Here is a 12,223-nt window from a genome sequence, read left to right as displayed (position 1 = left end):
CGAGGGGAGTTAGGGAGGGGTGGAGTGTGGTGGGAAGGATGAGAAGGGGTGAGGATGGGAAGGCCCACAGGGGAAAAGGCAGCAGCAAAACATTCCAGCCAACGCCCTGGAGGTCGGGGTCCCGGGACAGCCATTCCAGCAGGGAAGGGCACAGGGCAGCTCCCTTCTGTAACCGTGAACTTCCTCCACGTACCTTGGCTTGCTGAAGGCCCTAACTTGGCCAAAGACGCAAGACTAATTGGTGGTCAAAGGAGAGGGAGGAGAGAATGGGCCAGCAGGAGGCTTCCTGTGTGTATCTCCCCACCCTGCTGCCTCCTGGCCCTGCCGATCCTCTTTCAGGACCCTCTTCCATCAGACTCCCCTGGCAGCCCCACCTGGTGGCTCAGAGGACCAGCATTGCAGCTGGACAGTCCTGGATTTGAATCCTGGTTCTGCCACTTAGAGGATGTGAGGTCCTGGGCAGTTACTTCACCCCAGTGTCTTCATCTGTGCAATGGGCAGTGGTGGTCTCTATTCAGAGGGCCGTGATGAGGATTAAATGCCCTCTGCAAAGTGCTTAGTGAATCCCCCAGCCCCATCCACGGCCCCTCTGGTCATTGCTCAGGTTGCTGTGGTGGCACTCATCCACTTGTGAACACACGGACACCTAGTGGTGCACAGTGCTTTACAGTTTACAAAGCCCTTTTGCCTTCTGGATCTTGCATCAGTCCTCATGGCAGCCCAGCGAGGTACTTTACACATGGGAAACTGAGGCCCACAAGGGTAAGTGAGTGAGTTGCCCCAGTTTGTGCAGCAAGTCAGGTGTGGAACTAGAATCCAAACCCTTGCTCCTTCCACAAAACCACGGGCAGGAACAGTGGCCAGTGCTGCCAGGAACGCTCACATCTCACAGTGCTATGAGGGGCAGGCGGATCCCACGAGGAGCCATTCTTTGCCTGACTCCCAGCACTCACCCTGCCCCAGCTTTGGAAGCAGCCCCTTCACATCGCTGGGCCTCAGGTCCCTCATCTGTGATGTGGGGACAGTGCTCTCTCCTGCAGGTTTGGGAGGCTCAGCGAGATAGGGTGTGGGAGGGCCCAGAGCTAGGGATGGGGGTCAAAATGGCAGCAATTCTGGCTCCCTCCTTACTTTCTTCCCACTGGCCCAGGAGCTGGAGGCTGTTAAGGTCATGCCCTTGTATGAGGGCTCTTGGGAAATCTTGTCTTTGGCCCATCTGGACTTCCAGGACGTCATTCCTGGCATGTGATTGTCACATTCCAGCCTTTGGAAACAGGAACTGAGCAGAGAGACTGTGAGAGAAATTGAGAGACTCAGAGAGAGGGGAAGGAGGGGGACACGGCGTCCTCATCCTCCTCTTGGCACAGTCGCATCCCTAGGGCAGGGTGTGAGGAGCCAGCATGACCCCATGGGCTGCATCCCAGTCCACCAGCAGCCTTGGCTCGGTCGGGGTCGCTGCCCACCTCCCTTGCTGTCAGCTTTCCACCTTTCTGTGTGATCCTTCACCCCTCTCTCTCCTGTATTCCTGCCCTGTTTCTCCTTCCCCTCCTCCATCATGTAGGGACCCCCACCCCACTCATACACACACCCACTTCTACTGTGCTGACTCCATGGCTGTCTACCAGGCTCTGACAGAGGAGGTCTGGAGGTAACAGGCACCTCAGGAGCAGAGAGTGAGGACTGTTTCCGGAGGGCCCTGCCTCCTGGCCTCTGCATAGGGCCCCTATTCATCGAAAACTCCCCCCAAGTCCCCAGGGCCCTTGTTAAGGGAGAGATGTGGCTCCTGGGGCCCAGCCAGGAATCCCCAGGGGTGGAGTAGCCTTCCTGCTCCTGCCCTCTGCCACACCCCCAGGTCAGCCCAGACCTCTGTGGACAAGGAGGTGTTAGGCAGCACCTTGCTATGCCCTGGGCACCACCCCTGGACCCAGGAACCAGTGACAGGATACAGATATGAAGACAAAACATGCTTAGAGAGAGCCCCAGCTATAGAGGTGCACCCTTGGAGACCTCCACAGACATGCACAGAGGTATGCAGATGTGTACCCCAGAGCTGTGTGACCATCTATACTCACAGCTCCACACACTCGGGTACAGATCTATACACCAGCAGAAGCTGTGTACCCATGGAATAGATGTGCACTTATAAAGATAGACATGTCCATATGAAGAGACACACACATAGTTCTTGTGATACTCACGCACACAGCTGTGACATTTGCATTTAGACATGGACATTCACTCAGAAATCTTTGTATATATCCAGAGGGAGAAATAGACACATTTATGTCTGGGTACATGCAGATCTAGTTATATATCCCTAGATGTATAGAGAGACGTGTATATACTGAGACAGTACTGTGTGATCCAGGCGTGTGCACAGAGATGGATATGTGTACAAGGAAGCAGGTGTGAATGCAATGATGGGTGCACTGGCACAAAGCATATTCTTTTTTTTTTTTTTTTTTTTTTTTTTGAGATGGAGTCTCACTCTGTCACCCAGGCTGGAGTGCAATGGCACGATGATCTTGGTTCACTGCAACCTCCACCCCCTGGGTTCAAGCGATTTTCCTGCCTCAGCCTCCCAAGTAGCTGGGATTACAGGTGCTCACCACCACGCCCAGCTAATTTTTGTATTTTTAATAGAGACAGGGTTTTGCCATGTTGGCCAGGCTGGTCTGGAACTCCTGACCTCAGGTGATCTGTCCGCCTCGGCCTCCCAAAGTGCTGGGATTACAGGCGTGAGCCACCACACCCGGCCACACAAGGCGTATTCACAAGCAGAGGACAGTCACCCACAGAAAGACTACTATACTTAGTGCCCAATGCATAGATACTAAGATGGGATCATGTACCCAAGGAAACAGCAAGACCAGATGATGAACATTTATTTCTTCATTCCACTGTTAAGGTCATTTGGGGAGTTCCAGTTATTCGCTCTTTTGGAAAAAAACCTTTTAGTTAATTTTTAAGTCATCAGGAGGGAGACACCAAACACCTAAACATAATATCGTCTACACAAATGTTTACTATTTATAAAGGCATCAGAGTAAACTAAAATAAAACTTCCCTTCAGCACATGGTTTTTGCTTTGGTTTGTTTTGGACTCTTTCAGTTCTTCATTTTTTGCTCCTTCCCTCCTGGCCCTCTAAGTGGCATGAGGTCAAGTCCTGGTTCTCAAAGTGTGGTCTGAGGAAACTTGGGGGTCCCTGAAACATGAATTTTCTGGCATACACCCAGAGATGGGTGCACATATGTGTACAGTGCCAGAAATGGGCACACACAGCATCAGCCCCCTGCCCCTGGACAACATTCATCCCAGGACCACACTCGCAACCTCCTGGAGGGCCCTGGGCCTACTAGCTTCAGGGTGCTGCAGAGCCAGCCATAGAGAGAAGGGGTCATCATATGCCAAGAGACCCCCTGGAAGTTTGAGGGTGGGTCCTCGGTGCTCAGCCATGGGAGTCAGCACAGCAGGGCACTGGCAGGCACCCAGGCACCCATATTGACTCATCTTGTGGGTGGCTCAGGCACTCCCTAATGCCCCTGGCAGGCAGGCAGCCTTTGTTCCCTCTCTACCACCTCCCCTGGGGACCAGGAGAGAAGTCACAGCCAGGCTGCTGATTGGAGGGAGGGGCAGCCAGGCAGCAGGAAGCCCCACCCAGAGGTGACTTCAAGGAGAGATGGGTTCAAAAGAAAAAATACAAGACCTGAGGTCTTCAATGAGGTCAGTGCATTCTGAACTTATTATACGATGTGCTGGCACAGGTCTCCACCTTCCCCATGTGCTGGCCCCTTCAATCCTTATCATGCCTTGCAGGTAGACACCACTCTCCTCATTTCACCAACGACGAATCAGGGGCCTAGAGAGACCAAGTAACTTTACTTGTCCAAGGCCACACAGCTAGTAACTGCCAGAGTTGTGATTTGTACTGACGTGGTCTGGGTTCTGGGTGCTCGTGCTGAACTGCTCTACCAGGCCACTCTGCCACTCCATCCAGCAGGTGCTATAGTCTGAATGGCTGCCCCAAAACTCATGAAATCCCAAACCCCATGGCTGTGGTATTAGGCAGCAGGGCCTTTGGGGAGGTGATGGGATTAGCACCCTTATAAAATAGGCCCACGGGAGCTTGTTCACCCCTTCCACCATGTGAGGACATGGCAAGAAGCCATCTGTGAGCCAGGAAATTGACCCTTACCAGACAGAATCTGCTGGCACCTTGATCTTGGACTTCCCAGCCTCCAGAACTGGGAGAAGTAAATGTCTGTTGATGATAAGCCACCTGGTCTATAGCATTTTGTTATGGCAGCCCACATGGACTCAGCAGGGTTAAAAGCAGATTTTGAACACATATGAACATGGGTTCACATTGACAAAGACACTTCCTAGCAGTGCATCCTTGAGTAGTTCAATCCACGGATGGCTGCTGAGCACTTAGGATGTGCTAGGGAGGCAGTGGAGACGGACATAAGGGAGAGGATGCGCTCTGGACCAAGCTCTGTGAAGAGCACTGGAATGAAAGCCCAGAAGGCCAAGGATATCCTCAGAAAAACCATCCAGCTGGGGTGCAGGTGTCCCCTCTGTGCTAGAGGTGCACCCAGCGAAGAGGAACTTTCCCAGCTTGGGGTGGGGTCAAGATAACCCCTTGGAGGAGGTGACAACTGTTTTAAAGGTTCAGAGTCCACCAAGGGCCAGTGGGGCAGAAAGCAGGGCAATGCAGGCTCAGGGCACAGCACATGCAGAGAAGTGAGAGAGATGTCGGGGGCTGGGGTGTGGAGCTCGAGAGGTGGAGAAAGTCTGAGACATGTTGGGGAGGTGACCTGAAGGGGTATGAATGCCAAAAAGAAGACTTTGGATTTTAGCCTAAGCCGAAGAATGACATGATCAGATTAGCATTTTATTTTATTTTATTTATTTTTTTGAGACAGAGTCTCACTCTGTTGCTCAGGCTGGAGTGCAGTGGCGTGATCTTAGCTCACTGCAACCTCTGACTCCCAGGTTCAAGTGATTCTCCTGCCTCAGCCTCCCGAGTAGCTGGGATTACAGGTGCCCGCCATCATGCCCAACTAATTTTTGTATTTTTAGTAGAGACAGGGTTTCACCATGTTGGCCAGGCTGGTCTTGAACTCCTGACCTCAAGTGATCCACCCGCCTCAGCCTCCCAAAGTGCTGGGATTACAGGTGTGAGCCACCATGCCTGGCTCAGATCTTTCTTTTAGAAAGATCATAGGATGGGACAGGGCAGCAAGTAGTAGAATGTGGTTTTAGGGTGGGCAGGGAGCAGGCAGAAGCAGAGACACCCAGGCCAGTGAGGAGACTGCTGAAATCATGTAGAAGAGATGGCGAACTGGGGTAGTTATGGCTTCAGATGCCATTTCAGAGGCAGAAGTGGTGACTAAGCTCAAGTGTGACCAATGGGTGTGGGAGTGAGGGGAAAGGAAGTTGGGGCAGGCTCCTACACTGCTGGCTTTATGGGTTGGTTGCACCATTATCTAAAATATGAACCATCAGAGGAGAAGCACATTTGGTGTTGGCCACAGTGACTAGTTTAGTTTGGGTGGGAGCTGTTGATTTTGAGGGACCCAGGGGCCGCTATGGCAGTTACCATGGATGCGGTGTCATTGAAAAGTCTGCTGAGGGTGCCCAGAACAGAAGTGGTTGTTTCAGGGAGTGGGACAAATATTTCAGAGGTGGGATGATTCTGGAGGTGATATGGTTTGGCTCTGTGTTCCCACCCAAATCTTCTATAGAATTGTAACCCCCACGTGTTGAAGGAGGGGCCTGGTGGGAGGTGATTGGATTATTGGGACGGATTTCTCCGTGTTGTTCTCGTGATAGTGAGTGAGTTCTCATGAGATCGAATGGTTTAAAAGTGTGTGGTGCCTCCCCCCTTGCTCTCTCTTTCCTGCTCCATCATGGTAAGACATACTTGCTTCCCCTTCCCCTTCCGCCATGATTGTAAGTTTCCTGGGGCCTCCCAGTCATGCTTCCTGTTAAGCCTGTGGAACTGTGAGTCCATGAAACCTTTTTTCTTCATAACCCCAGTCTCAGAGAGTTCTTTGTAGCAGTGTGAGAACAGACTAATACAGGAGTCTATCAAGTGCAGGGTGAGGTCACTGGAATGATGATACTCTTTCTTTTTCTTTTTTTTCTTTTTCTTTTTTTTCTTTTTCTTTTTTTTTTTTTTTTGAGATGGAGTCTCACTCTGTTGCCAAGCTACAGTCTAGTGGCTTGATCTCGGCTCACTGCAACCTCCGCCTCCTGGGTTCAAAGTGGGAGTTATTTAATTTAATTTAATTTAATTTAATTTAATTTTATTATTTTATTTTGTTTTGTTTTGTTTTTTGAGACAGAGTCTTGCTCTGTCACCCAGGCTGGAGTACAATGGCGTGATCTCAGCTCACTGCAACCTCTGCCTCCTGGGTTTAAGCGATTCTCCTGAACTCGGCCTCCCGAGTAGCTGGGACTAGAGGCACGCGCCACCACGCCCGGCTAATTTTTGTATTTTTTGTAGAGACAGGGTTTCACCATGTTGGCCAGGATGGTCTTGATCTCTTGACCTTGTGATCCGCCCGCCTTGGCCTCCCAAAGTGCTGGGATTACAGGCGTGAGCCACCACGCCCAGCCGACAGTCTTTCATTATGGATGGCTCAGTAGGTGCTGTCATGGCCCTGCCCCATCCTGTGGCATTCGCTGTTCCCATCATGCAGACAGCTTCTGCCTGTAGCCCCCTGTACTCTCTGCCTCAGGGATTTGGGGCCATGCACAGCAGGTTGGAAATATCTGAGAGATAAGATCCTCAGAGCAGCTTCCAACTAAGGACACGGGGAGTTGGTGATCAACATTCTACTTCTTCCTCCTCCGGTGAAACAGCGAGAGGCACAGTCTACACTGTGTCCTTAGCCCTGGTTGCCCACAGTGGCAACTTGCTCACTGACATTCTTTGAACTAGTTTTTTCCTCTCCTTGTCCGACTTCCTTACCTGTGCTTCCTGGGATCACCTCCCAAATCCACTACTTGTCCCAGGGTCTTCGTGTGAAGGAACTCAACCCAAAACAGTAGCTCCAGCCCTTTGAGCTTCAGTTTCCTCCCCGTCCTTTGGGAGTATACCGAATGCTGTGAAAGCTGGGAGGCTGCACCCACGTGTGAGGCTCCCAGCGCCAGACCCTGCACCCAGCAGGTACTGGGTTGGCGCCTCTCCCTGCCTTCCTCTCTCATACACACAATAGGTGTTTAAGAAACTCCCATCTGGCCAGGCGCAGTGGTTCTTGCCTGTAATCCCGGCACTTCGGGAGGCCTAGGCGAGCAGATCACAAGGTCAGGAGTTCAAGACCAGCCTGGGCAACATGGTGAAACCTCATCTCTACTAAAAATACAAAAATTTGCTGGGTGTGGTGGCAGGTGCCTATAATCCCAGCTACTTGGGAGGCCGAGGCAGGAGAATCGCTTGAACCCAGGAGGCAGAGGTTGCAGTGAGCTGAGATCACGCCATTGTACTCCAGCCTAGGCGACAGAGCAAGACTCTGTCTCAAAAAACAAAACAAAACAAAATAAAATAATAAAATAAAATAAAATTAATTTAAATAACTCCCACTTTCTCAGACTGCCTGGAAAAGCTGAATACTTCTTTCCTGCCAATCAACCTCCACAGGTAAGCCAATCCCTCAGGCCTGACCAGTCCTGAGGCTGCCCTGAACACCTTCCACGAGTCTTCCTATGCCTGCAGCAAAGGGCTCCCTGGGGACTTCCTGACAAAAGGATGGGCCAGAGGCACATGCTATCTGGCAGGTGAGGCTGTCTGGGTTCCTCTGGGATAAATAGACATCTTGAGTGTGTCTATGCACTGAGCCAGGCACTGGCTAAGACTTCTCATTCACTATCACGTTTAATCCTCTCAGCAAACTGCAGGCTACTAATTCTTGCTCCAATTTCGCAATCCAGGAACCTGGCCTCAGAGTTACAGAGTTGGGTTACTGTCCCGGGCTACCACAGCCAGGAAGGGTGGAGCCAGGATTCAGACCTTAGTCTGCCAGAAGGAGCCCAGGATCCTCACTGGGAGAACAGGAATGCGCCATGTTCCCCTGCTGTCCCCATGCCTGGCACAGGCTCTGCACAGAGAAGGAGCTTAGAAATGCGTGTTGGGCTGAACTGAACCAAATCAAAAGACTCCAGATGAGAAGAAAGAGCCCACTTCCTGTTGGACACAAAGTCCCCGGGGCATTTCTGCAGCGCCAGCTCCTTGTGCAGGGCCTGGCACACAACCATGTTCAAGCAAGGCTTGGGATCGATAAAGGAGCGAGCATTTCATATTCTCGGCCAGAAGTTACACTGGGTCCCAGACCTATTATTGCATTAAGAGTTGCACAATACGATTTTCTAATTCTGTTATTCCTGCTGCATTCTTGCGTGAAAAAGACTTTTCCTTCATCAACTGTCCACAGCAACGTCCTTCCCTCCTCTAAGCTAAATCCGCATGTCTGAAGGAAGTTGTCCTGCGTGTCCCACTAAATACAGGTTCCTTTCAGCTCCCTCAGGGGTGGGGATGGGAAGAACCTGTAGCAAGCACCTACTCTATGCTTTAGCAAGTACGATCTCCTTTCATTTTCATAACAGCCCCTGGGTCGGAGCTGAACAGCCCCACTGGAGGGATGAGAAGACCCAGACCAGGGGAGTTAAATGACTCCTCTAAGGTGACCTGGCAAGTTACAGGCTGAACTGGGATTGATCCCAGGTCTACCTGGCCCCAAAAGTTATGCCCTTTCTCCACCACCCACTTTCCTTCCAGGCCTGAGTTGCTTCCCTTCCTGATAGTGTGGTCGGTGCAGATCTCAGAACGTGTAAACCTGGTGACACCAGATCCGTCACTTTACAGTGAGTGAAGGAAGTACCTGGGGATCGGCTTACTAATTCTAGGGGCCAGTGAATTATTCATGCCACCATTAACTTGGAGGCCCTTTCCGCCTCACCTCTCTTTCCCTTGCTCCAGACCCTCAGATCGTGGCCTACCTGAGCTCGGCAGACCTGTGGGGGCCCCTGGTGAGGAGATGCTGGCAGAGCGGGGGGCTCTCCTGCTGCTGGCAGTGGCACTGCTGGGCCCAGGGCCCCGGGCCCAAGCCATGGAAGGTAGGCACTCTTGGGACAGACATGAACTGGGAGGGGAAGGAGGTGGGCGGGCAACAGCCAGGGGCTCAAGAAGTTTCTACATGGGAAGCCAGAAAGCAGGAGGTCCTTTTAGGGGACGTGGCTGAGTTGAGAATGTGGTTGTTCCTGAGATGGGGGGAGACAATATTTATTGAGTGCCTGCCGTGTGTTGTATATTTCACATGTAGGTTGCATTTAATCTGCACAACAAACTTCAAGGTGGACGTTAGTCCCCCATTTTCCAGATGAAGAAACTGAGGACTAGAGATATTAAGTAACCTGTCCAAGGCTACGTGGTCACCAAGGTTGAAGGGAATGGCTCCGAAAACTGTTAAAGGTTTATTGCTAAAGAGTCTTTTTTTTTTTTTTGAGACAGAGTCTTGCTCTGTCGCCCAGGCTGGAGTGCAGTGGCCCTATCTCAGCTCACTGTGACTTCCACCTCCCGGGTTCAAACAATTCTCCTGTCTCAGCCTATCGAGTAGCTGGGATTACAGGCATGTGCCACCATGACCAGCTAATTTTTGTATTTTTAGTAGAGACAGGGTTTCACCATGTTGGTCACGCTGGTCTCGAACTCCTGACCTCAGATGATCCACCTGCCTCGGCCTCCCAAGGTGCTGGGATTACAGGCATGAGCCACCACACCCAGCCTATTGCTGAAGCATCTTTATTCTCCTCCTCAGACCCTGCTGTCCATCCCACTGCCAAGCAAGTGAAACCAAAGTTCCTTCTTACGGTATTCAGTGCCCTCTGAGTGTGGGCTCCAACTTCCATATCGTATTGAGCCTCAGTTTCCTGCATCCCTTGGGCATCCCATGCTCTGGCAGGGGAATCACAACCCCTTCTGCTTCACCCTCAGGGATCTTAAGCCCTGCTGTCCCCTCTGTCTGGAAAGTCTTTTTTCCCTTTTTCCACCTGAGAACATCTGGCTCACCCTTCAAGCTCAGATCAAATACCACTCCCTCCATCGGCCTTCCACATCCTCTATCAACCTCACATGCGCCTTCACTGGGGCTCCTGGAACCCTCTGCCTGCACTGTGGTCCCCAGTGGCTTTGTGCTGCTCTGGCCTTCCAAGCATTGTTTACCTGTCTGTGAAGCCGGGGTGATATAATTTCACCCTTCTGCAAGGCTCAAGTGGGGCTCGGAGGAATTGTACCTTTCCAGTCACCCAGTCACTGGCAGAGATGGGATGGGCACCCAAGCGTCTCAACCCATGCCTGGGTGGTGGGAGGAGGTAGCTTTTCATATTTTCTGGCCACTGGGGCTTAAGGGGCCTTGGGGTAACCCTGGGCATCAGTGTGCCTGGCTGGGCCCTAGTGGACAAGGCCTCTGCTTATGCTGATGACTGGAGCCACCTGGGCTGTAGGAATTCCACTCTGATGCTCTGGTGCCTTTCCCTGCCCTGTGGGTAGGGCTGGGAGAAGGACAATAACAGGCATTGGGCAGAATATCTATTTGTCCTTTTGCCATAAAGGCATGAATTAGATGCCATTCCTGCCCTGTCCCACCCCAAGAGCCAGGCAGAGAGCCGATAATGTCCATCTGTGCGGCCCTCACACAGCCTTTAGCTCATCAGCGCGCACAGTCACCCAGCAAGGGAGGCACCACTATCCCCATTTCACGGCTCACAGAGGCTAAATGCACGTGCATCTGAGCCTTTGTCTATGCCATTCCCTCCCTGCAAATCTTCCCCAACTGATGAAACCTTCTCATTCTTCCTAGACAAACTCAAATATCACCCCCTCTGGGAATCTTGCCCCTCCTTGATACTGCTGGCCCCAGCAACATCAGCTTTCCTCTCCCTGGACCCCAGAGCCCCTTTGTGGCCACAGTGCAATCACGCTGTGTGTTTTGTCTCATTTGCCTGACTCCCCCTGCCCCACTCCATGGTGAGCTTCCCATGGAGGGGCCCATTTTGAATCAGCACAGGTCTGGTACAGGGCACATGTTTAGCGAGTGTGTCTAGTCTTATACGGATTTAGTTAAGTGTATTCTTCAGGATGGTTTTGGTTGCAAGTAACAGAAACTCAACCTGGATGAGTTTAAGCAAAAACAAGAATACATTGGCTCTGTAACCAGGGAGGCAGGTGGTAGCCGAGCTGGGCTCTGGGATGCCACAACCAGAGCCTCTGGGCTCCAGGGCCACTTCCACTTTTCACGTGGCTCTTCCAGTTCACAGAGGGGATTTTTCCTTAAGCCCTGAGCATAAATAATAAGAATTTTTTTTTTTTTTGAAATGGAGTCTCACTCTGTCTCACCCAGGCTGGAGTGCAGTGGCGCAATCTCAGCTCAGTGCAGCGTCTGCCTCCTGGGTTCAAGCGATTCTCCTGCCTCAGCGTCCTGAGTAGCTGGTATTAGAGACTCCCGCCAACATGCCTGGCCGATTTTTGTATTTTTAGTAGAGACGGGGTTTCACCATATTGGCTGGGCTGGTCTCAAACTCCTGACCTCTGGTGATCCACCCACCTTGGCCTCCCAAAGTGCTGGGATTACAAGCCTGAACCACCACGCCTGGCCATTAATAATTTTTTAAAAAATTTAAAAGAGTCAAATACCGACCAAATGCAATGTATAGACCTTGTTCCACCCCCACGGCTCCCCCTCCCAGTCAAGGGACCAGAAAGGAAAGAACCGCTATCTGGGCATTCTGAGCAGAACTCCAGCCTAGCCTGGAGCATACGCCCACCCTGCGGCCAGTCAGTGTGGTGGTAGTGGGAGCCCCAGGACTCCCCAGCTGGAGTCAGGCATCCACCCCTGGGGCAAGGAAGAGGAGGGGGGTTTACCACGTGGAGGCAACGAGGGGAGCAGTGTCTAAAAAGGGGGCTATTGTTGCCAGAGGTGAAGGAAGTGGTATTGGGCAGACCCAAAGCAATAGATGTTCACTACAACAAGTAACTTCTCTTTCCCGGGCTCAGTTTTCTCATCTGTAAAATGAGTCAGTAGCACCTGCCGTGCCTAGTTCATGGGGCTGTGGTGAGGATTATATAAGATCATTCACTTACTCATTCATTCAGCAAATATACACTGAGCACCAGCTTTGTGCCAGGTACTGCTCCAAGTGCTTGCAATACAGCAGGGAGAGGGA

General features: G+C 51.7%; 1 protein-coding gene across 4 annotated transcripts in view; it reads left to right on the top strand.

Annotated features, from left to right (window-relative positions):
* CDCP2 (CUB domain containing protein 2) overlaps positions 1 to 12,223 on the top strand; it is a 52,446-nt gene that overhangs the window by 22,184 nt on the left and 18,039 nt on the right. Inside the window, exons 1-3 of one of the 4 annotated variants that reach the window (XM_030813019.1) lie at positions 7,532 to 7,783; positions 8,781 to 8,866; positions 8,982 to 9,118. In XM_030813019.1, coding sequence (XP_030668879.1) covers positions 9,040 to 9,118 — 79 coding nt within the window. In that variant the 5' untranslated portion in view covers positions 7,532 to 7,783; positions 8,781 to 8,866; positions 8,982 to 9,039. Of the gene's footprint in view, positions 1 to 7,531; positions 7,784 to 7,826; positions 8,867 to 8,981; positions 9,119 to 12,223 lie in introns of those variants that run through there. The other 3 variants (XM_030813020.1, XM_003273089.4, XM_030813021.1) reach the window with 3 other exon arrangements.

Source organism: Nomascus leucogenys, chromosome 5 (assembly GCF_006542625.1).
Source record: "Nomascus leucogenys isolate Asia chromosome 5, Asia_NLE_v1, whole genome shotgun sequence".
Classification (NCBI taxonomy): Eukaryota; Metazoa; Chordata; class Mammalia; order Primates; family Hylobatidae; genus Nomascus; species Nomascus leucogenys.
Note: the sequence above shows the minus strand (reverse complement) of the source record. Positions and strands in the feature narration are given on the sequence as shown.